Below are 23,899 nucleotides of genomic sequence, written 5' to 3'. Positions count from 1 at the left end.
GCCCGTGTGCACTTTTGGTAATTAAGAATGAGGAATAACGATGACAAACGACAGCCCAGCTGTACCGTGATGAATAAGAACTTTCTCGTGCGTACAACCAGGCGCTGGCCTGTGTGGCTCAGGCGACTATGAAAAGCTCATGACTTTATGAAACCAAATACAGAGACTTCCTTTCTGAGTCCCACACATTCCAATAGAGACATACATAAGCACTTTTGCACAATTTAAACTTGGAGCTATCCGTGCAGTAATATTGACTGAAACACTATGCATCATTTAAGCTCAAAAAGGAAAAAAAAATATAGCCTTGTTTTTCTTGGGATGGTAGAAGGACCACAAGGAACTTTCTAACTGTGTGGCTTCACGGCTTGAAATCCATTTTGGAACGACGCAGGCTGTAAATGAATAAAGCAAGCTGTGTGACCTTGGGTTGGTTACTTTCAACTCCCCAAGCTTCAGATTCTTGCCCAAGTCTATAAACTGCAGACAAATCCACACTCCCTGCCCTTTCAGCATTAGCCGGTTGATTTCTGCTCTGACCTAGAGCCAGACTAGTGTCTAGAGCCCCAGGAGCTCGGGAAGCCCTCAGAGCCCAGCCTCTCACGAATATTCTAGTCTGCTAAGGAACCTTACATTTCATAATTACACACACTACCGCCCCTACAGGTCTCACTTGCTGCTGAAAATGGAAGGCGTGAATACCTTCTGGAGAAACAATAAGAGATGCCCAGTACAAAGAATTCAAGTGCAAAAACGGTCTCAACCTGGCTTTGGACCAAGAAAGTAACTAGCTTCTCATTGGTCCAAACTCAAACATACAATCCTAAGGCCAGGGAACTAGACTTCAGCTGTGTCCAAGTTAGTCTCACTACTGTTTTTCTCACTAAAATGCTGGACTTCTAGAAAGCAAGACCTGCGTGTGTGTGTGCGCGCACACATGCCTATCCATACAGTACAAAGCAAGGAGCAGCTTAACAACTGATTGAACGGATAATGAACTGCAATAAAAGAAATGATGTCAGCACTAAATATCAGATCATTTAACTTTTATCATCAATCATTTCTGATGCTGAAGCTCTAAAAACTCTGGCCACCTGATGCAAAGAGCCACCTCATTAGGAAAGACCTTGATGCTGGGAAAGATTGAAGGCAAAAGGAGAAGGGGACGACAGAGGATGAGATGGTTGTATGGCATCACCAACTCAATGGACATGAGACTCAGCAAACCCCAGGAGATGAAAAAGGACAGGGAGGCCTAGTGTGCTACAGTCCATGGGGTCGCAGAGAGTCAGACATGACTGAGCAACTGAACAACAACAAATTTCAGATATATACACAAGTATATAAATAAAAAGAAAACTATAACAAATTCCTCTGTCCACCTCACCGAGCTACACCAAGTCACGAACTGATAACCAATCTTAGTTCATCCATATCCCCAGATTGTTTTGAAGAGGATTCTAGGCTAAGGATTGTACGTACAGGTCTTTAAGTAGCTTTAGGGGATTAAATTTTGCTTAACTCTAGAATTCTAGATACTAGTATCTCGAGAGTAAAAAGAAACATACACTATTGCACCAAGATCAGCAGAATTCACCACTGCATGGTCAAGAAGTAAAAATCAAACCATCCCCCTAAACTGCTACGGGTCAGTGTGTGCATGAGTGCCAAGTCACTTCAGTCGTGTCCAAGATTCTGTGTGATCCCATAAACTGTAGCCTGCCAGGCTACTCTGTCCATGGGATTTCCCAGACAGGAATACTGGAGTGGGTTGCCATGCCCTCCTCCAGGAGATCTTCCTGACCCAGGGATCAAACCCATGTCTCTAAGGTCGCCTACCCTGGCAGGAGGGCTCTTTACCACTAGCACCCCCTGGGAAGCTCCGCTATGGATCAGGGGGTACTTACAATATGGATATGATTAAGATATCCTCCCCCAAAAGAGATAGTAATTTTACAAATATCTTCAAAGAAACAATGACCTTGAGACATGTCATGGGAGGAGGAAAACAGTGTTAATACCGGATGGAAAGCTCACTGAGGAATACTGACGAAAGGCTGCAGGGATTTCATCAAAGTTTGCAATAAGAAGGCTTCTTGGAGAAAAATCCAGATTAAGCAGAGGGAGGAGCATATCTGAGGAAGGTCAGGCTGAGACAAGAAGTGGGGGTTGACCAGATGCAGAGGGAGGGGGGCAGGAGAGACTTGGCAGCACCTTGATCCTTGAGGACACGGGGGGCCCCAAAGTCCCGACTCCATAGAACTTAAGGGTGAAAACAAACACGCCTAACAAAGCTGGCGCCTGCCTTCTGGGGTCACTCTCAAGGAGAAATCAACCAACCAGAAAGTTAAAACAGAGAGATTCTGAGGGACATTTCATCCTGTGCCAAATTCATCCGGTGACATCAGAAGCCACGGCTTACCCTGTACTGACCACACCCCTCCTCCAATCCTTGGCAGAACGAGCCCTGCACTTTCAGTAGGGCTGACCACAGGGCACTTCCCCTCTTGAATGGGGAAGACATTTTCCAAGCAAAAGAGGAAGGGCTCTGAATCCCAACGACAGAGAACATCCTTACAGACAAGACAGGAATTCACCCTCACAGCTGCCCTCCAAGTTCCTCACCGTGGCCGGTCAAAGATTCCCAGCGAACAGAAAAGCTGAGCCGGCCATCCTGAGAAAGCCCTGTCGGCAAGGCTGGCCTCTGGTTGGCATCTAGAAACCTGGCAAATTAACAGTTCTTTACATTGCTATAAAACATTCCCGAGGGAATCCCCTGGCTGTCCAGTGGTTAGGGCTCCACACTCTTACTGCTGAGAGCCCAGGTTTGAGCCCTGGTCGGGCAACTAACATCCCACAAGCTGCGAGGTGCACCGCCCCGCCCCCGCCCCCACCCCCGCCAAATTCCTGAAATGATGCAGCCAAAAGAAAAAAAAATTCCAAAATGGCCAGGATGGCCCACCATGCCTCAACTGTCTACACATAAATATGCACAGGCAGGAGTGATGCAGAACACTGGCTTTTCTCCCGGGAGTCTTGGTACCCGCTTGGCAAAGGATGCAGACGTGACTACCTCCCGACAGGCCCCAAGTCTCTAAGGCGCATCCCTGAACAGACACATTCTATGCTTGTGGCTGCATTTTCAGGGCTGGGGGTAAGTCTGCTGTGTGTGACCCCTCTGGGAGGTGAGGCGGCACGGAGGATTCCACGTGATTCTTCCAGACGCCTCTGGTGTCATCTTCTCCACTGTAAGTCCTTACTGCATCACTGTGAGTACAACCACAAGCTGTGTGCCGTGAGTCCCTCCAGCAAAGCCCCAGGCACAGGGATGGTTTTAAAGACCCAGGACACACCCAGGGAGGCAGGCGCTAGACTTAATGGGAAGGCCTCGATTTGGAGGACCGCCCCCCACGGCAGCCTGCTTCCTTAAGCAGTCTACCCACTGTGACCTGTAGTCCCAGAGAAACTGGAGGAGGATCAGAAGTCTGGCAGAAAGACAACAGTTATGCCCCGGGAAATCGTGAGCTATGACTGTCAACCGTTCGTTTAGCCATTTCCTGGCTACCATTCATTATCAGTTGGGTAAGATGTCACCATTTGCCATTCTAAAGATGCAGAAGCTGAGACACCAGCATGCGGTCAGTCATCACTGACTAAATGCAGCAGTGGGTTTCAGAGCAGGCTTAACTTCAAGGAAATGTGGAAGAATTCAAATGCGATAAAAGGGCTTCCTCTGGGAAGTCCTGATGTGGACAGAGTGGCCTTCTTCGATCTGTCTCCTAATTTCCTCCCTGTACCCCCAGAGGCAGAAGTCTGAGCACCAGCACACCTCAAAATAATGCAGAGAGGCTGTCTCTCATTACTGACACAAAACACCTCTCGCTGGGGGTCCCTACTGTCTGTGGCCCACCTGAGCAATCAGTATCTTCAGGAAAGGTCCCCTCAGTGGCTGGCCCCAGGCAGAGGACAGGAACAACCAAGTGTCACTGATGAAATAAAGTATGAATCCTTACCTACCCACACCCTGCCCCCACCTCGGTTCCTCAGCAGAAGCAGAGAAAGTAGGTCACCAGCAAAAGAGGAGAAAGACTGAACCTGAAGAAATGCTCTGGGCCCTAGTTCTTCCGGGATCATCCTGTAGCTCTGGCTTTCCCTATGGTTCTAGGTTCTTGACCTGGGAGTCTCCAAAATTCCTAAAACTGTATATATGTCTCTCTGTGTATAGATACTATACTACTTTCTGGGAAAAGGACCCAAAGCTTTCCTTGAATTTTCCAAGTGGGTCTTAATGTAATATGCCTTCAAAACTACTTCTCTAGATAGAGGGAAAGGATGTCAGAGACATGAGTAGACTTTAAGATGCCAACTGGCTGCCTCAAGGTAGACGAGAGGCCCCTCGTGCTGGGAGACATATGCAGTCGTGAATGCAAGGAAGAATGGGTACATGATACTGGAGACCAAGCCCTAGGAAATCAATCACCTGGCAAAAAAGACCTTATGTGAGATTTGAGAAGAAAGTCACTTCTGGTTTCTACTTTGGTCCAAGATGAGAAAACTAAAGGAGAAAGTTAAAGAAGGTCTAGTCATAAAATTCTGGGAAGAGACCAACAGGTTCCGATCTGGGTGACTTCAAAGTACCAGTTTCTACCTAAAGCTACACTGACCAGACCCACTTGTTCTGTTTTCGTAAGGACTGGGCCCAAGGAGCAGCTGGACTCAGGGACATGCAGGGACTACCTGAAATTACCAAAACATAAATTGAGCCAAATCAAAGCTAATGAATAAACGACCTGGGAATTCATCAAACTGCCAGCACTTTACACTACATATTTTCTCACACCACCCCAAGATGACTTGGCTGCAACCAAAATGTCACCAAGTCAACATAAGTAAAAAGGGACTTACTCCAGATCTGCTGGTTCTGAGCATCCGAGTATCACAGCCCTGCTGGTTAGTGGCCCTGAACACGAAGCCTTCCACTGGAAGCGATTTAAAACAGGAGGAGCAGCAGCAGAGTAGAAGACGGGACAGCTCCGCCTCCTGAGCCAGCCAGTCCTCAGTTCAAACCCCAGCACTGCCATTGCCCGTAAGTCACAAGTGAACCCTGAATAAACCCTGGTGATGACGATGGGTCCAGGTGGGTTCCGCAGTTCTAACCATGGACCCCTCGGGTGGCAGGTGTTGATAACGGGGGAGGCTGTGCATGCATGGGGATGGTGTGGGGGTGGTGGTTGGGGAACAGGTATGGGAAACCTTTGATACCTTCCTCTCAATTTGATGGTGATGAAGAGGAGGAAGAGAATGACCTCCAGGGCTTACCTAGAGCTTTTATCAGCAGTGAAGATGAGAGGCCTGACCCTGTCCGCTGGGGTGTATGTCACAGGAAAGCCATCTTAGGGGTGGGAAGGAGGTCAGGGAAGAGGAGTCCTTACCTACTGGTCGTAATAGTCATTTACAGAACAATCATCCTGGTTCTCTCAAACTACAAACAAGTCAGCACTAAAAAGAAATGAGCTACCAAGCCATGAAAAGACTTGGGGGAGCCTTAAACACACAGTACTAAGTGAAAGAAACCAATCTGGAAAGGCTCATCCTGTAGGAGTCTAACTACATGACATTCTGAAAAAGGCAGCATCGTGAAAACAATGAAAGATCAGTGATGCTGGGCCGGGGGTGGAGGGTGTAGGGGAGGGAAGGGATGAACAGGCTGAGCACAGGATATCCAGGACCATGAAAACACACCGATGATTATGATGAATAAAGCTTGTAATGTGTTTGGCCAAACCCAAGAAGGTACAGTCCTGACTATTCACTGAAAGCACTGATACTGAAGCTCCAATACTTTGGCCACCTGATGTGAAGAAGACTCACTGGAAAAGATCCTGATTCTGGGAAAGACTGAAGGCAGGAGAAGGGGACAAAAGAGAATAAGATGGTTGGATGGCATCACTGACGAAATGGACATAAGTTTTGAGCAGTCTCCAGGGGGTGGTGATGGACGGGGGGCCTGGCGTGCTGCAGTCCTGCTGCTGCAAAGTCGCTTCAGTCGTGTCCGACTCTGTGCGACCCCATAGACGGCAACCCACCAGGCTTCCCGGTCCCTGGGATTTTCCAAGCAAGAACACTGGAGTGGGTTGCCATTTCCTTCTCCAATGCATGAAAGTGAAAAGTGAAAGTGAAGTCGCTCAGTCGTGTCTGACTCCTAGCGACCCCATGGACTGCAGCCTACCAGGCCCCTCCATCCATGGGATTTTCCAGGCAAAAGTACTGGAGTGGGGTGCCATTGCCTTCTCCGGTGCTGCAGTCCATGGGGTCGCAAAGGGTTGGACATGACTGAGTGACTGAACTGACTGAAGAAGGAACACCACCACAAGGGAACCCTGAGTAAACTCTGGTGATAATGATGTGTCCAGGTGGGTTCCTCAGTTCTAACAGATGGACCCCTCAGGTGGCGGGTGTCGACGATGGAGGAAGCTATGCGTGCGTCAGGGAGGCTGTGTATGTGTGGGGACGGGGTTGAGCGGGGGGACGGGTAGGGGAACTCTTTGGACCTTCCTCTCAATTTTGTTATAAACCTAAAACTGTTCTAAAATATGCAAAGTCTGTTCAAAAATACAAATAAGTCACTACAGCTGTTTGACATAAAATGTACAGAGTTATGCATACTTCGTCAGTCAGCTACAGCACAGATGTTAGGAGAAGACTTTGGAGGCAGAAAGACTGTGTTTAAACCCCAGCTCAGCCCCTTGAACAAGTTACTGAGCCTCGTTTTCTTCATCTGTAAAATAGCTCCCAACATCCTCGCGTAGGTCTCGACTGGATAGATACTTTAGCTTTTCTTCTTTCACGGATGAGAAAATTGACAATGAGGGTCAGTGGGGGGCCCTGAGGCCCCAAAGTCACATACCTGGTGGAGCTAAGATTCCAACCCAAGGAATTTTGCGCTCGAGCCCACTCTGCTGCATTCTGTGATCCCATCTGCAGACTACTGCAATAAAATGTCATGTCAGGAGCAGAACCTGGTACCAGCACATCATCACCCCTATGTTAATACTGGCTACTGGAATTATTACTGTTCTCCATTTGAGCTTGGGGTTTCACTGGTGACTCAGCTGGTAAAGAATCCACCTGTAATGCAGGAGATCCAGGTTCGATCCTGCAGGAAGACCTCCTGGAGAAGAAAACAGCAACCCGGTCCACTATTCTGGCCTGGAAAATCCCATGGACAGAGGAGCTTGGCAGGCTACAGTTCATGGGGTCACAAGAGACATGACTTCTCAACCAAACCAAATTTGAGCTTGAGAGATACAGAAGAGCCAGGTCTGAAAGCTGGTTTCTTGATTTTACAAAGAAAATTTAAAGGAGGGAGGGGGAGATTTGTCCATGCAAAAGCCAGTAAACACCCCACACTCTGCTGCCCCCTAAGAAAAGGCACTGATGGTGGTTTCTCCAGAGCCCTCCCACACAAACCCAGCACTTGGATCCTTATCTTCCCTTCCAAGACCTCTGGATGATGCTGGGAATATAAACAACATAAAAGGGAGGTGACCAAAAGGATCAGAATCCTCCTTGCTATTTTTAACTATTTCAACACTGACTGAGTGCAAGCTCCAAGCACTGAGACAAACTCTGAGGACCTGTCTTTGCAGCTCTGCGTCTCCAGAGTCTCTGGCCAAGACTTCCAGATTGGGCCAGACCTCAGCCATCTGCCAGCTTTTCTTCAACTCCTCAGACCTATCTCTACCAGGAACACAGTCTCATGATTAAAAATATTATGGGGCTTCCCTGGTAGTCCAAGAGTTAAGAATGCACTGCCACTCTGGGGCACATGGGTTCGATCCCTGGTCTGGGAAGATCCCACATGCTGAGGAGCAGCTAAGTCCACATGCCACAACTCCCGAGCTCTCACACCCTGGGGCCCGTGCTTCCACGACAAGAGAAGCCACCACAGTGAGAAGCCTGCACATCACGACGAACAGCAGCCCCCACCCACCGCAACCAGAGAACACCCCACGACGAGGAAGACCCAGCACAGCCCAAAGAGATACATACATAAATCGCAAAAACCTACGGAGTTCTTCCTTCTACTAAATTAAAAACTCATCTTCCAGCAAGTTCCACTCACTTGTACTGGGCATGCTTTCTTAGACAAGAGAGAATCATCTCCCCCATCTCCCTCTTCTGTGCTGAAGCTCTTCCATCCTCCTGAGACAGTCCCAGCATCTCATCTCTACTGGACACAAAAATGCTCCAGAAGAAAAGGCCCCCATCTCCCAAATTTTCTCACATCAAGCCATGCTAAAGTCCCCTGGGGAAATACTGCCTACCATCTACACAGTTACAACACAGCAGAGACGCCTCATGCTGGAGCCAAAGGAAAAGAACAGAAGACAACGTCATTATTATTTTCCAACTCACCTTAAAGGAAGGAAGAAGCAAGTTTCCTGTGCTTCTAAGGCTCCTTTCTTCAAAAAGAGAAAAATAAATATCGTATATCTGTGCATATATATGGAATCTAGAAAACCAGTACTGATGAACCTATTTACAGGGAAGAAAGAGAGTCGCAGACAGAGAAGAGACTTATGGACACGGTGGGGAAGGAGGAAGTGGGACAAATTTAGAAAGTAACGCTGACATACATACACTGCTGCTGCTGCTAAGTCACTTCAGTCATGTCCGACTCTGTGCGACCCCATAGACAGCCCACCAGGCTCCCCCGTCCCTGGGATTCTCCAGGCAAGAACACTGGAGTGGGTTGCCATTTCCTTCTCCAATGCAGGAAAGTGAAACATGAAAGTGAAGTCGCTCAGTCATGTCCGACTCTTCGCGACCCCGTGGACTGCAGCCCACCAGGCTCCCCCGTCCATGGGATTTTCCCAGCAAGAGTCCTGGAGTGGGGTGCCATATATACACTATCACGCGCAGAATAGGGAGCTGCTGGGAAGCTGCTGTGCAGCACAGGGAGCTCAGCTCAGTGCCCTGTGATGACCTAGTGGGTGGGCTGGTGGGGAGGGAGTGTTCAAGAAGGGAGACATTATATATATATGGTGGCTCAGATGGTAAAGAATCTGCCTGAAACGGAGGATACCCGGGTTCAATCGCTGGGTTGGGAAGATCCCCTGGAGAAGGAAATGGCTACCCGCTCCAGTATTATTGCCTGGAAAATCCCATGGACATAGGAGCCTGGCGGGCTATGGTCCATGGGGTTGCAAAGGGTCAGACACGACTGAGCAACTAACACTTTTTTCTCCTCAATATATATTTATATGCAGAAACCAACACAATATTGTAAAGCAATTATCCTCCAATTAAAAAGAATAATAAAGCCTCTTTGTAAACACTCCAGAAAATGCATTGCCCTGTTGAGAGAAAAAAAAATAAATCCAACAGTAAAGTATGTTTTCACGGCTATGCCAAGGAGGTCAACATTTATGAAAACTGGAAAGAAAAAAAAAAAAAAAAACCTTTGAAAAGTTCTCAAAATAGTCTTGCCACAGAGTTTGACCTCTGTGCTGAGTGATCACAACTCAGGCAGACTCAACTTTCAGAAACTTAGGAGTTTTATTGTTGTTGCTGGGGTTTCAGACATTTCTTTTTCTCGCACATGAAAATGGGTGCTGCCTAGCAACCCAGTGCCAGCAAAGCTAAATCAAGATGCATTTTAGGTTGGGTTCTTTTTGAAAAACAATCTTTCTCCCATTAAACAGCAAGCGTGTGCTAAGACCGGAAGGTTCCTCATACTCCGTGAAAAATGGTTTGCACGCTGCTCACTTGGGTCTCACTGGAGTTAAAGGATGACAAGAGACCAAGAGACGGCCAGGCTGGGTGTGTGGTTTCTGTATCCACAGGAATGGAGGAACGGGCTCCCCGTACCCCAAACAGAACTCACATAGCTGCTGCTGGCCTGCAGGTGGGGCCCAAACAGGGAATCCATCCCGCCATCCATCCCACCAGTCACGGACAGACTCTTCTAGCTTTGGGAAAATCCACTGGATGCAAGGTCAGACAGTCAGTCCCAAGGTTAGCAGAAGTGAATCATACCCGCCCCCACCCCCACCGGATACCCCTCTCCACGGGATATAATTTAACATCTGGGGATTGCGCTGCACACCTGAGGGGAAACATGTACGCCCGTCTCACCTTTATTACTACTAAATGCTCTGTGATAAACAGCAAGCATGCTCTGTTACTCAGCCCCATCCAACTCTTTGCAACCCATGGACTATAGCCCGCCAGGCTCCTCTCTCTGTCCATGGAATTCTCCAGGCAAGAATACTGGCATGGGTTGCCATTCCGTTTCTCAAGGGGATCTTCCCAACCCAGGGACTGAATCTACATCCCCTGCACTGGCAGGCAAATTCTTTACCACAAGCCACCTGGGAGGTTCCTGTGACGGGGATACAGGCTAGTCAAGAACTTTGCAACCCATGTTACAAAAAAGAAGGCTAAAGGAAGTCTACTGAAGAAACTCATGAACAGGAACGTCACATCAGCCTTTACCACAGCACGTGACCATCTCCAACAGCTTCTGTTTTCTCAGCAAGAAAAAAAGACACAGGGATTTCCCTGGTGATCCAGTATTTGGGACTCCACGCTTTCACTGCCAGGGTCCAGGTTCAATCCCTGGTCAGGGAACTAAGACCTTGCATGCCACACAGCACAATCAAAAAGAAAAAAAATGACACAGGCTGACTCTGAGCCTATTTCAAAGGCAACAATGCTTCTTGTAGCAGAGTTACAGGAATCCTCGTAGAGGAAAAGATTTATGTAAACAAAACGTAATTGTCAGCACCTTGAGGTCCCCAGAAATTGTACTGTACACAAGCTAAAACCAGGAAAAAACCACATCACCTACTGTCCCTCAGAATCAATGACCTTGAGAGCAAACCCATCACACTGAAAATCCAACCAAAATCCTTAACGAGATAAATATAACTTAGATTATAACTATAGTATGATACATACTTTGTGAAGTGATTTTCTTGAGAGTAACTTTATACACTTGATATAAATTGCCACTTTCAATAAGAACATAAAATGAAGCAGACAATAAAAGAAAACCACTGTGATATAGGATTTTTGCTTTTTTTGATGATCCTCAAAGGCTCTTCTGAATGTTCAAGGGCCCTGGGGGAACAGATCAGGGCAGAGGCATGGAGGGAGTCACATTATAAACATAAATTTCTTTTATGACATTAGAAATATATAAAATAACAGAACATGCTCAACTGAAATAGACCCTATAACTCAGGAGGGTTCTTGACACTTAGTTTAGCTAAGCTCCTCTGAGGATCATCCCCGCCCCAGCTGTGAGCTAACAGAAGATCAGGTATGAGAATGATGACCAAGCCATGGTCAATGCAGGTGCAGGAGTCCACACCAGCCTTCCCTTCCCTATCAAGAAGGCTCTGACTTTTCCTCCTCTATGTCCTTCTGTGACACAGGAAACACCCAAAGTAGATCTAGACTAATTACCCACTCCTGAACACTCATGCACTTACGGCCTTAAAAGCTGCTCTCAACAGACATCTTACTCTTGGAGAAAACATGTCTTCCATTAGCCCTCAAGCTTGCCTGTCTCCTGAGAGCAACTGGCATCACTAAATAAAGCCCAACTGCCTGCTGGGCTTTGTTTTCAGTCGCTAAGTCGTATCCGACTCTTTGCAACCCAATGGACTGCCGCAGTCCAGGCTTCCCTGTCCTTCTTGAGTTTGCTCAAATCCATGTCCATTGAGTCGGTGATTCCATTCAACCATCTCATCCTCTGCCGCCCCCTTCTCCTCCTGCCTTCAGTCTTTCCCAGAATCAGGGTCTTTTCCAATGCTGGGCTGATCTTGCTAGATATCCAGACAACCACTAAAATCCCACGTTATAAACTAAACTCAATCTTACTCCTGCCCCAAACACATTCTTCCCTTCTTTCATTAATAACACCAATATTCTCCTGAGATGGAGTACCCAGCATCATTTATAACCCCTTCCTCTGAGGCGCCCCACAAACCAGGCACCTGGATTTTGTCTCTTCCACCTCACAAACTGATGCTCTCCCCTGGAAATGCCCCATTCCCACCAGCATTCCATGAGACCTCTCACCTGGCCCTTCACTCCTCTGCTTTCATGGCAAACCTTGCTGCCAGATTAAGTAGCTCACTTCAAAACGATGAGAGGCCCTGGTACCTCCAAAATTAAACCCCAAGTCCTGTGGTGGCAGTCTCAACCTCCCCACACCTGGTCTGAATCTCTTTCCAATCTCATCTAGTGCCACTCGCCCGCGTTCCAACAAGAGGTGCGTTCCCAGAACACACACCGACTCGCTGCTTCTCTGATTACATGATGCCTCATACCTGAAATGCCCCCTTAAAACACCTCCACCTGTTCAAACTCCATGCTACAACCTATTCAAGTCACCTTTTCAGGAAGCCTTCCAGATTCCCTGCAGCTGGACATAAACTCTGCTCATAAACTCCCGGCAGCTTTCTCTCTTCTGTCTGAGCACACTTACCCTCCACCACTTCATTTCTTCTTTTCCCTACAGGATTGTCTTCACTTCTCTCAAATCTCACACTGTGTCTGATGCAGAGCAGGCGCTCGTGACAGATGTACTGAATTAATCCTCAACTAGTTGGCCCTCCATGGGTTCCCCATTAGCAGATTCAGTCCACAGCATATCAAAACTATTTAGAAAAAAATTCCAGAAAGTTCCAAAAAGCAAAACTTGCATTTGCCCCACACTGGCAACTATTTACACAGCATTTGCATTGTATTAGGTATTATCAATACAAGTAACCTAGAGATGATGTAAAGAATACAGGAAAATGTGTATAGTGAAGTTGCTCAGTCCGACTCTATGTGACCCCATGGACTATAGCCCACCAGGCTCCTCCATCCATGGGATTTTCCAGGCTAAAATACTGGAGTGGGTTGCCATCTCCTTCTCTAGGAGATCTTTACAGCCTAGAGATTGAACCCGGGTCTCCGGCATTGTAGGCAGATGCTTCACCATCTGAGCCACCAGGGAAGTCTCACAGGAAAATGTGCATAGGATATGTACAAATACTATGCCATTTTATATAAGGGACTAGAAAATCTGTGGATTTGGGTATCTGCAGGGGATCCTGGAACCAACTCCCCACAGATACCAAGGGATCAACTGTATACTTTAAGAACAAAACAAATGCAAAACTCACACATTCTAAGGTGTAACCCCTGTTTGAAAATCCCTGGGAATTTCACAGTACCCTTTCCATCTGGGAAATGCAATTTTCTGGTTTGCAAAGGAAAAAAGACCTTGGTAATATTTTTGGCTCGTGAACACTTCTTTTAAAACAACATCTTAATGTATTGAGTGGAAGTGAAGCCAAAACATATGGATTAGGTTTCCTATAAAGTACATATGGATTTGATGAAAACAGCAAAGAGGCTTGGATAAAATGTAATCTCCCAAGATTAACCAGGGGTCCTTTTCCAACTCCAAAATTAATCTGGAGCTTTCTTGCTTTAATTATCTGTTGAAAGTTTCCTTTTCTGACTTAGCAACTTTCCTGGTCAGAGTTAACATATTTCACATTCCTAGGGAAGAAAAATAAGTAACTAAGGACAAGAAAACATTTTCCTTCCATTGTCATTTTGGCCGTTTCATTTCGCTGCTAGTTTCCCCTCTTTCTTGAATTATAATTTTTTTTCCTTCCTCACGAGACTATTCTTTCTCACATTTCCTATCCTTTCTCATTTTTCTCTTTGCTCTCAAACATGAAAAGGAACTATCAACATATCCCTCTTTCACCACATTCAAGACAAACATCAGCCTCTTTAGGTGGAATATGGAGATCAGTTGTCAAGGAAACGTATGGCCCAAGTGGGGCCAGACATCCACAGGAAGTGTTTCCACAAAACCACCAGTCGGCAGAAATACCCTTCCTCAGAGCTGAGCACAGACTCTTACGTGAAGCCCGAACAGAAACGAAAAGCTGGGAGTGAGAGTGAGAGTGGACACGGGCGGGACTTCCCAGGCGGGCCAGTGGTTAGGACTCCGTGCTTTCAATGTGGGGCTGCAGTTCAATCCCTGGTGAGGGAGACAAGATCCCACATGCCTCAGGGCCCAAAAAACAAAACATAAAGCAAAATATCTTAACAAATTCAATAAAGACTTTTTAAAAAATGGTCCACATTAAAAAAAATCTTTAAAAAAAAAGTGCACAAAGATGAAATTGAAGGGGGGAAAAAAGAGAGAATAGAGAAATTAAGTTCTCAAAAATGTTCATTAATCCAAGCTAACCGCCCTTGGACTGCAAGGAGATCCAACCAGTCCATCCTAAAGGAGATCAGTCCTGGGTGTTCATTGGAAGGACTGATGTTGAAGCTGAAAATCCAATACTTTGGCCACCTGATGCAAAGAGCTAACTCACTTGAAAAGACCCTGATGCTGGGAAAGATTGAGGGCAGGAGGAGAAGGGGACGACAGAGAATGAGATGGTTGGATGGCATAACCGACTCGATGGACGTGGGTTTGGGTGGACTCCGGGAGTTGATGATGGACAGGGAGGCCTGGCGTGCTGCAGTTCGTGGGATAGCAAAGAGTGAGCGACTGAACTGAGCGACTGAGCGACTGAACTGAACTGAACGTCCCCACCCCAAGCAACCCTTAGGGTGACCCAAACATGAGCCCACACATTCAGGGAACAATCTGAAACTGAGTATCTCATCTCCTCTTGGTAGGAGACCTCAGGACTTCAGTGAGTACCAGCTGTGCATTCACAGCACCACCTAGCTTGGCCACAGCAAAGGGGAGAGCGCAGACCAGAAGCCCTCCACTTAATTCTATAAAACTCCAGCTCCACGCATGGGTCCAGTCCCATCTGCGGTAACTATTGTAATTGGCTCGACAATGCTGCTTGGAAGTTCCTGTAAGATTTGTTAACAGGGTAAGTAGCCCTCACCACTTCCCAGAAGAGAATCAGGTACTTATCTCCCCAGCACCAAATAAGAGAAGAAAATGGGGAGCTGCAGCATTAGGCGGGGGGAGCCTTTTATCCCAGAGCAAGACCCAGAGTCGGTATTTTCATAAATAAATTGAATAAAAGTCCTCTAATTGGGGTTTAACCTAATGACAGCTGCGCTCCTAAACATTTTCTTGAAGCTTAGAGTCTAATTATTTCTTTTCCACAAAACGAATAGTAGCATTGTGCCATGAAGCTGTCTTACTGGACAGCTCACTGTCCACGCTAACGAGGTTTAACGACGGTTTGACGGAACCATGAAAGGAGGCATAAATGCACCACTAGCTGCCGAAAACCAAAACAAAGCAAAAACCCACCAATGTCTGACACCCATAAGCAAGCTGCTTTTGCCACCCTCCTAAAGTGAATCTCTAACTAGGTTTCAAGCCTCACTTTTCAGTGGGAAGTGACATTCTCGTAAGCTAGAATTTCTCCAGCAGCAGAAGACACAAGAATCCAAGGAACATTCTCCCCCGCTTTGCCAAAGGGACTACACCTCTCTCTGTCTCCTTCCCACTTCTCTGACCTCCATATATTTTACTGAATCCATTAATTCACCAAATAAATATTAACAGAGTGCCTAAGGAGTACCAGGATTTATTCTAAATGTGCAAAAAGATCTCTGTCCTCAGAGATCTAGAAGAGAGAAATGGGTAACAACTAGAAAAGTAAGTACACTTGCACCAGATGTTAGGGATGTGAGCTGTGGGACACAGTTCCCAGAACACGACTCCAACCCCCCAGATGGTGACGTACTTTCCATCAGGGGTTGTAATGCTTGTCTTCACCTCCCAGCACCTAATACATGCTTACCATATAACGCAATCCCAATGTTTTACAAAATTTAGTAAGCAATTAAAGTTGTTGACCAATCATCTTAACCGTTTTCCAATTCCCTGTCTTAGAAGTAAGAAAACCATAACTCAAAAAACACCTGTGCACCCTAATGTTCACTGCAGCACTGTTTACAATAGTCAGACACGGAAGCAATCCAAGTGTCTATCAACAGAGGAACGGATACAGAAGATGTACGTATATACAATGGAATATTACTCAGCCATAAAATGGAACGAGATTGGAACATTTGTAGAGACACGGGTGGACCTAGAGTCTGTGATACAGAGTGAAGTAAGTCAGAAAGAGAAAAACAAGTACTGTATATTGACACATATATGTAGAATCTAGAAAAATGGTATAGATGAATTTATTTGCAAAGCAAACATAGAGACACAGATGGAGAGAACAAACTTATGGATACCAAGTGGGGAAGAGGGATGGGGTGAACTGGCAGATTGGGACTGACATATATACACTCCTGACATGATGAATAACATACGTAACTAGTGAGAGCATACTGTGCAGTTCAGACAAGTCTGCACAGTGCTCTGTGGCGACCCAAATGGGAAAGAAAACCAAAAAAGAGGGGATACATGTATGTGCATATCTACTGTGCAGCTGTATATCTGTATACATATGCATACAGATGCATATGTATGCATATCTACTGTACAGCTGTATGTCTGTATACATATGTATATCTACTCTACAGCTGAGTCATCATGCTGTAGAGTAGAAAATAACACAACACTGTAAGGCAATTATACCTCAATAAAAATTATTAAAAAAAAGAATGAGGAAAGTTAGGTCCTGCTCTATATGAACAGAAGAGAAGGAAAAAATCCTAAAAGATCTTGAAAGAGTCCATTTATTTGAAAACTCATGTATTCCTCTGAATACAGAGAAACAAACAATAGGATGTTACCCAAGAGATTATTCATTTTAAGCCAGAGATTCTCAACCTGGAGGCCCCAGGTTCAAGAATGCATGCGGATCTCCTGAAATTGTTGGCATAGCTCTGAGGAGAGGGGGCAGGTGTGTGTGGTTTTCTGGGGAGAGTGTGAAACGGACCGACAACACGTTTTCCCCGTGTTACAGAAAACAGAATCTGCGTGGGAAATCCAAGGCGAGGAACAGGGCCGCAAGAAACAGTCTACAACATCTGGAATAAATGGTGCTTCCTTAAACCAGGGGAATAGCAGAAGCCTAGGAAAGCTTCAGGTTTATAGAACTCCACCAAAGACACAAACTCCGTGAGGACTTCTCAGAACCAGGCTTGCCATCAGGATCATAAAATCATTACACAAAAAACTAAGAGGACAGGCGTACCTCACATGGAAATAAGCCCCGAACAGGAATTACCCTAAGGAAAGGAGAAAAAAGGCACTTTTACCTTTTCATGGTTTTCAATTAAAATTTCCACAACGATGTTCTGAAACTTCAAATCCATGATGGCAGCAACAGTCTCTTCCTGCGGCCTCATGAGAGTTGGTCCAAACACCACTCCTAAATTTGCCACGGTCATGAGGTTCTGCTTGGAGTGATTTGAAACACTAATAAGATGAAAGGGGGTAGAAAGGTCTCTGGTTAAAAGAAGGGGCAGTGGCCGTGGGATGTCTGCAACTCTGCCTTTCCCTACAGGCAAGAAGCCGGACTCAACTGGCCTCAGTGTCCGCCACTGTAATAGCCACGCCTGGCAGGGCACCACAGGTGGGGACCCTACCTGCCTTCCCACTTCCTTCCTTTTCTTTGATGCTCTGTTTAACCACAGCACCATTCTTAATAATTCTGTGTCTATGCTAAGCCTGTGTCCCTGAGGGCCTTCATGTACTGTCTGTTCCTTTCTGCTAAGAACACCCCTTCTTTCCCCTGGTCGTTATACACGTTTCCAGAGACTCCCAGACCACTCGGCGCCTTTGTAAGAAGCATCGTCACGAGCACACAGAGCTTGGTCAGAACACCCATACTCCACTGTGCAGCCAACAACCTGGGCGACTGTTCTCAGCAGCCTGCCACCCAATTCAAGTCTCCACTCAAAGGTCTTATCCTTGAAAAGACCCTCCATCACAACTCTTAATAGTCCCAAACCCAATACATATTCTTTATCCCTCACTCTTACTGAGCCTTTTTACCATTTGCCACCTGACATGATTTTTATTTGTAGTCTGTTCATTATCTTTTCCCTCCTAGAAAGAAGGTACTTCACAAAGACAGGGACTTTATCTTGTTCAACTATGTGTTCAACTAACACCTTAGAAGGCACTCAGAAAACACTGGCAGGCCACATGAATGAATGGCTCTACAGCAGGAGAAGCCCTGGAAGCCACAATATTTTCTCACCTTCAGTTTCTTGTGTGTGTGTGTGAAATACAGGTTATAAAACACAGTGTTCCTCAGCTTCCTCCCACCTCTAAAATTCTACAATTACAGTGACCTAGGAGCCATTTATATATGACGAAAGAGCTAATTTCCCCACTGAATTATTAGATTTTGCTTACTTTGTAAAGAGGGAGTGAAAAAAAAAATGGAATGGATTGAATGAAATAACTGCCTACTACTGGATTAAACAAACTTCAAGGATATATCCATGCAGACTCAGAGTTAGGAAGGTGTGAAACCAAGCTAAATTTGCTAACAGACTTATAATCACATGGCCAGAATCAGTGTATAGGGAAATGTTTAAGATTCTCTTTTCTTACTTCTAATCAAACCCTGAGTTGCTGGCAGTGAAGTTAAGCAAATAATTATACGACTTCATGAGCATCACATTTCATCACTCTTGTCCAAAACACACACAGCGAGGCAAGCGTCCAGCCTGCACTTGCAGGTGTGGCTCTGGTATTGGGTCCGCAGCCCCAGTTCAAAGCCTTACAGACCCACACCACCACATGGCACCCAGAACTAAATAAAGCAAGTCAGGAAGAAAAAGAGGCTTACTTAGTTAAGTGTTTCACCAAAATATCCAACATTTCTTTATTTTTTTCTGGCAGTTTGTGTACCAAGAAATGGATGGCATTAACACGAGATTCCGGGCTGCCGCTCTCTTTTAAAAAAAAAAAAGAAAAACAGAAAAGTTAGCAGAGAATTCAGAATGAAATATAGGCCTGAAAACAAACAATTGCAACAGCTCATCCATTAAATCTTCAAGCACAGAATTTACACGCATTTTGCCTCTGTTCAAAGGAAAAGAAAATCCATCTTTCTCCCTATTATGAATCTTCTATGCCTCCCCTATGATGTAATTTCAGTGCAGCGGCAAATAACGCCTTTCCCTCTGCTGGTATTTCAGAACAGAAAGGGACCATGGCTTCTCACTCTGGCATGCTGCTCCTCGAGTCTGCTCCTTACTTACCTGTTGACTCTAGTCATGGGTCACCACCTCACAGAGGAATGCAAATAAAATCTCACCAAGTGGCTTCTTTCCTTTGATGCGTTAAATTTTATCCCCCAAAATGATGTGCTGAAATTCTAACTCCTGGTATCACAGAGTTGAATGTTTTTAAATGTACCATCTCGTTTTCATCAGGTATGGTAAGACACACAGACATGAAAACTGTCATGAAGGAAGAAGCTGATCCTCACAGATCCCTAGAAATAAGGGGAAATGCAATGCCAGGCAGGGCCATGTGGTGAAGCACCAGGGGCGGTCAGGAGGTGAGGGCAAGCTGCTTTACTGTGCTCTCTTTCTGAAGGAACAAGGCAGGGTAAGCAGGCTTAGGATTGGTTGGTCCAAATCTTTGAACAGGCTCAGGGATATAAAGACTGTTCCTGATTATCTGGCACCTGGTCCTGGGGTTACTAAGGCAGGAGAATGTTGGCCTGGAACGTCAGAACCTGAAAGGTGGGGTCAGGGAGGCAACGTGGGCTCTGGATTGGTTAGTTCGCACATGGAAACTGTGCAAAGGTTAAATATCTCTAGGAATTGGTTAGCCCTGCAAAGGACAGTCTCCCCAGGGTCAGTCAGGCCCCAGATGTCAAAACATTGGGATCACACGCTGTGCCTGACTCAGTGCTTATTTAGAACAGGTCACTGGAGACGTCATTAGTTCAGATGAGACAACAGTGGAGAAATGTGGTGCTGCCCACCAGGCTCCTCTGTGCGTGGAATTTTCCAGGCAAGAATACTGGAGCACGTTGCCATCTCCTTCTCCAAGGAATCTTCCCAACCCAGGGATTGAACCCGGGTCTCTTGTGTCTCCTGCACTAGCAGGCAGGTTCTTTACCAGCTGAGCCACCAGGGAAGCCCCAAGTCCAATATGACTGCTGCCCTTATAAGAAAACAAAAGCATGGGGGAAGACGACCACTGTGAAGGCAGACACGGGAGAGACTCTGTGTGTCAACGGAGTGATGAAGCTACAAGCCAAGGGTCACTGAGAATTGCCAGGAAACGCCAGAAGGTGGAGGAGGCAACGAAGGACCCTGCCCTAGAGTCTTCCAAGGGAGCAGGCCCTGCTGACACCTTGACTGGGGACCTCACCTCTTGAACTGTAAGAGAATATACTTCTCCTGTTTTAAGCCATTCTGTTTGTGGTTCTTTGTCACAGCAGCTTAAGGGAACAAATATAGTCCCTTAATGCCTTAGACTTTGGTCTTATCATCCATGGCTCTTATGAACAATGTCCCCAAATTCCTTTTATTGTGTTGATGGAAAATCATGGAACACATCAAAAAAAAAACAAAAAAACACAATATCGAAAATTATGCTCGAGTTTTCAGAGGTGTCAAAGAAGTGGCTAACAAGAATTAGCTGCTCAGGTTACCACATCAGGAAGGAAGGTTGCAAACTGCTGTGGAAGTTCACAGAGAGCTGGCAGGGACGCGCAGGAAGGCTTCACATAAGGGAGAGCATTGAAGCAGGGGCTTGAAAAACAGGAAAGGTTTCAGGGACAGGCGGAACTGGGAGGTGAGGGGTACATTCTGCATTCGGCAAACAGTGTGAGAAAGTACACAGCCTCCTCACAGAGGGCAGCTTCAACTTATAGAAAGGTGGTCACAACCAAACTTTGGTCTGTAAAGACCAATATTACTCATCCATAAGAACAAAATAAGGCCACCGGCAGTGACTCGGACGGACCTAGAGATTGTCACACTGAGTGACGTCAGACAAATACCATATATTGCTTATATGCGGAATCTTTTTTAAAAGAGGTACAAATGAACTCATTTACAAAACAAAAATTGAGTGACAGATGTAGAAAACAAACGTGTAGTTATCAAAGGTAACAGGGAGGATAAACTGGAGGCTGGGATTGACATACACACACTATACACAAATCAGTTAACTAGTAAGAACCTACTCTGTAGCACAGGGAACTCTACTTAATACTCTGTGATGGCCTATATGAGCTAGAATCTAATGAAGGGTAAATATATATATACGTGTGTGTGTGTGTACGTGTGTAACTGATTCACTTTGCTGTACGCATGAAACTAACACATCATTGTGAATCAACTACCCTCTCATAAAAATTTTTTTAAAAAAAGAACTGTCTTTACTGATGGCTTCTAAATTAGTCACTGAAAGTAAAGCAAGAAAGAATATGAGCAGAGGGGAAGATACACCTGAAATTTTTGGAGGATGAATCTGAATGGGGAAAAGAACAAATTAAGAGGGAAATGCTATCTGGGCAAGAAGTAGCGAGGCAGGAAGGGGCAGGCAGATGGGAAAGCAGTTGTGTTAGTCACTCAGTTGTGTCCAGCTCTTTGTAACCCCGTGGACTATAACCCGCCAGGCTCCTCTGTCCATGGGATTCTCCAGGCAAGGATACTGGAGTGGGTTGCCATTTCCTCCACCGGGGGATCTTCCTGATCTAGGGATCGAACCTGGGTCTCCCACATTACAGGCAGATTCTTTACCATCTGAACCACCAGGGAAGTCTGGCAAGGGGTTGAACTACAAATGAGAAAACAGAGCAAAGAAGTGTAGTCTGCAGTTAGTAGAATCACTTCTCCCAACTAACAGCAAAGTGGCCTTAGGCAAGTTGCCTAAGCTCTCTAGGCCTGTTTCCTCACCTGCAAAACGAAGTGAACAGCACTATCTAAGCAGGCCGCTCAGACTCAGTGAGGTGACCAGTGTCAAGCGCTGAGCCCCAGTGGCTGGCAGAGAGAGGCACTCAAACTGTTAGCAAACATTACTGATGTCATCTGTGTTACTGTTGCGGTCTGTGTTCCTCTAATGTGAGAGCTATTACAGAAGAGGCAGAATTCACAGGATCTAGCCTCAGCTCGGCTGCGGGTCAAAGGAAGAGGCAGAGATGAAGACGTTTCTCGGCTGGGTTATCTGGCAGTAGAGTTAGTTCTATGGACAGACAGGAACCCAGGAGGCAAAGCATGTTTGAGGAGGAAGACAATGGTGAGTGATGGAGTAAGTGACATTCAAGGGCTGGCACTCTAACAGGTATCTGTAAAGGGGAAGATGCTTTACAGCTAAAGACTAGCCACACTCCCCAAAGCGTGTGACCTCGGGCACGTGGCCAATGCTGCCCAACTACTCCAGAGGCCAACAAAGGACATGGTGGGGAAAAGAGCTCCAAAGACCTACAGGGGAGAGGCCAACAGGGAGCCAAGCAAAACACAGGAGGAGGAAGAGACCAGAAGACCAGGGAGGCTCAGTGTCGTCAGTCAAATGAGAAGAAACCTGTGAAGACCGGGTAGCTCGTACCATCATATCATCAGCAGTTAAGGAGAGACTGGGGAATCGAAACACAAAGGAGCAGCCCCAGATACGGCAAAGTCTACCTGACAGAAGCAGGAGGTTAAAGAGTGAGGTGCTGACGGGACAGGGAGGGTGGGGTTTCAACCAGCTCTTCAAAATAGGAGAGGACTTCCCTGGTGCTCCCGTGGTTAAGACTCTGCGTTTCCACCGCAGGGGGCACGAGATTGATCTGTGGTCGGAGAAGTGCTGTATGCCAAAAGGCTCAGCCAAAAAGGAAAAAAAGGCGGGGCAGGAGGGTGGTGGGAGAAAGGACAGAGACGGGGAAAAAAAGGCAAAGCCGATTAAGAAAGGGGAATTTAGTGTGTCTTTTAAATTTTTTTTAACTTTTTAATATTTGGCATGTAACATTATATTAGTTTCAGGTGTACAACACTGTAATTCAATATTTGGATACACTGAAAAATGAAAAATGATCACCGTAACAAGTTAACATCTGTCACCACAAATAGTTACAGATTTTTTTCCTGGTGATGAGAACGTCTAAGATCTACTCTCTTACAACTTTCAAACATACAATGCAGTGTTACCACCTATAGCCATCAAGCTGTACATTACATCCTAAGACTCATTTACGTTACAATTGGACGTCTGCACCTTTTATCCCTCTTCAGCCATTTTCCTCACCTCATTGTCTTCTACCTCTGTCAACTACTCATCTGATCCCAGTGTCTGTGAACTTGAAGGTTTTTTGTTTGTTTTTAAGTTCACAAATAAGTGAGATCATGCAGTATTTGTCTTTCTCTGCTTGACTTAGGGAATATGCTTTTTCAAAATAATAGTTTCACCACCTTATCACTGTTAAAAAAAAAGTCTGTTCTGCTAAAATTTTAGAAAACAGATAAAGTAAAAATTCAGTAAAAAAAAAAAAAATCACTAAAAATTGGAAATACATACAGTTTAAAAAGAACATGCAATCAGAGTACATAGAATTCCTACAATCAGAAGAGAGAGAGACAACCCGAAAGAAAAATGGGAAAGCGTAGAACAAAAATATAAGACGACAGTTAAATGACCCATACATGTATGGCAAAAGCACCAAACCTCATTAGTTATCAGGAAAATAGAAATTAAAACCAAATAAAAACTCCTATACACCTATGAGGATGGCTCTAAGTGAATAATAAGCTTTGACAAGGACATGAAGCAAGTGGAACTGTCATGCATTAACTAGGTGGGAATAACTGAATGGTACAACCAATTTGGAGGACGGTTAGGCGAAATCCACCAATCTTGAACACACACATTCCCGATGATCCCAACATGCCATAGGACCATTCACTAAAGGACACACACTGGAATGTTCTTGGCAGCGGCACCTTGGGTAACAGTCCAAAACTGAAGCAACTCAAC

General features: G+C 45.7%; 1 protein-coding gene across 4 annotated transcripts in view; it reads right to left on the bottom strand.

Annotated features, from left to right (window-relative positions):
* Positions 1–23,899, bottom strand: part of ARHGAP10 (Rho GTPase activating protein 10) — a 376,879-nt gene that overhangs the window by 94,871 nt on the left and 258,109 nt on the right. For all 4 annotated transcript variants that reach the window (XM_027513410.1, XM_027513409.1, XM_027513413.1 and 1 more), the window contains 2 exons: positions 18,771–18,876; positions 17,227–17,386 (listed from right to left, as the gene is read on the bottom strand). In XM_027513410.1, the coding sequence (XP_027369211.1) occupies positions 17,227–17,386; positions 18,771–18,876 (266 nt within the window). The remainder of the gene's footprint in view (positions 1–17,226; positions 17,387–18,770; positions 18,877–23,899) is intronic.

The sequence above is a fragment of the Bos indicus x Bos taurus genome, chromosome 17, assembly GCF_003369695.1.
Source record: "Bos indicus x Bos taurus breed Angus x Brahman F1 hybrid chromosome 17, Bos_hybrid_MaternalHap_v2.0, whole genome shotgun sequence".
NCBI lineage: Eukaryota > Metazoa > Chordata > Mammalia > Artiodactyla > Bovidae > Bos > Bos indicus x Bos taurus.
The sequence above is the reverse complement of the archived record's forward strand: the minus strand, read 5'-3'. Positions and strand labels throughout refer to the sequence as shown.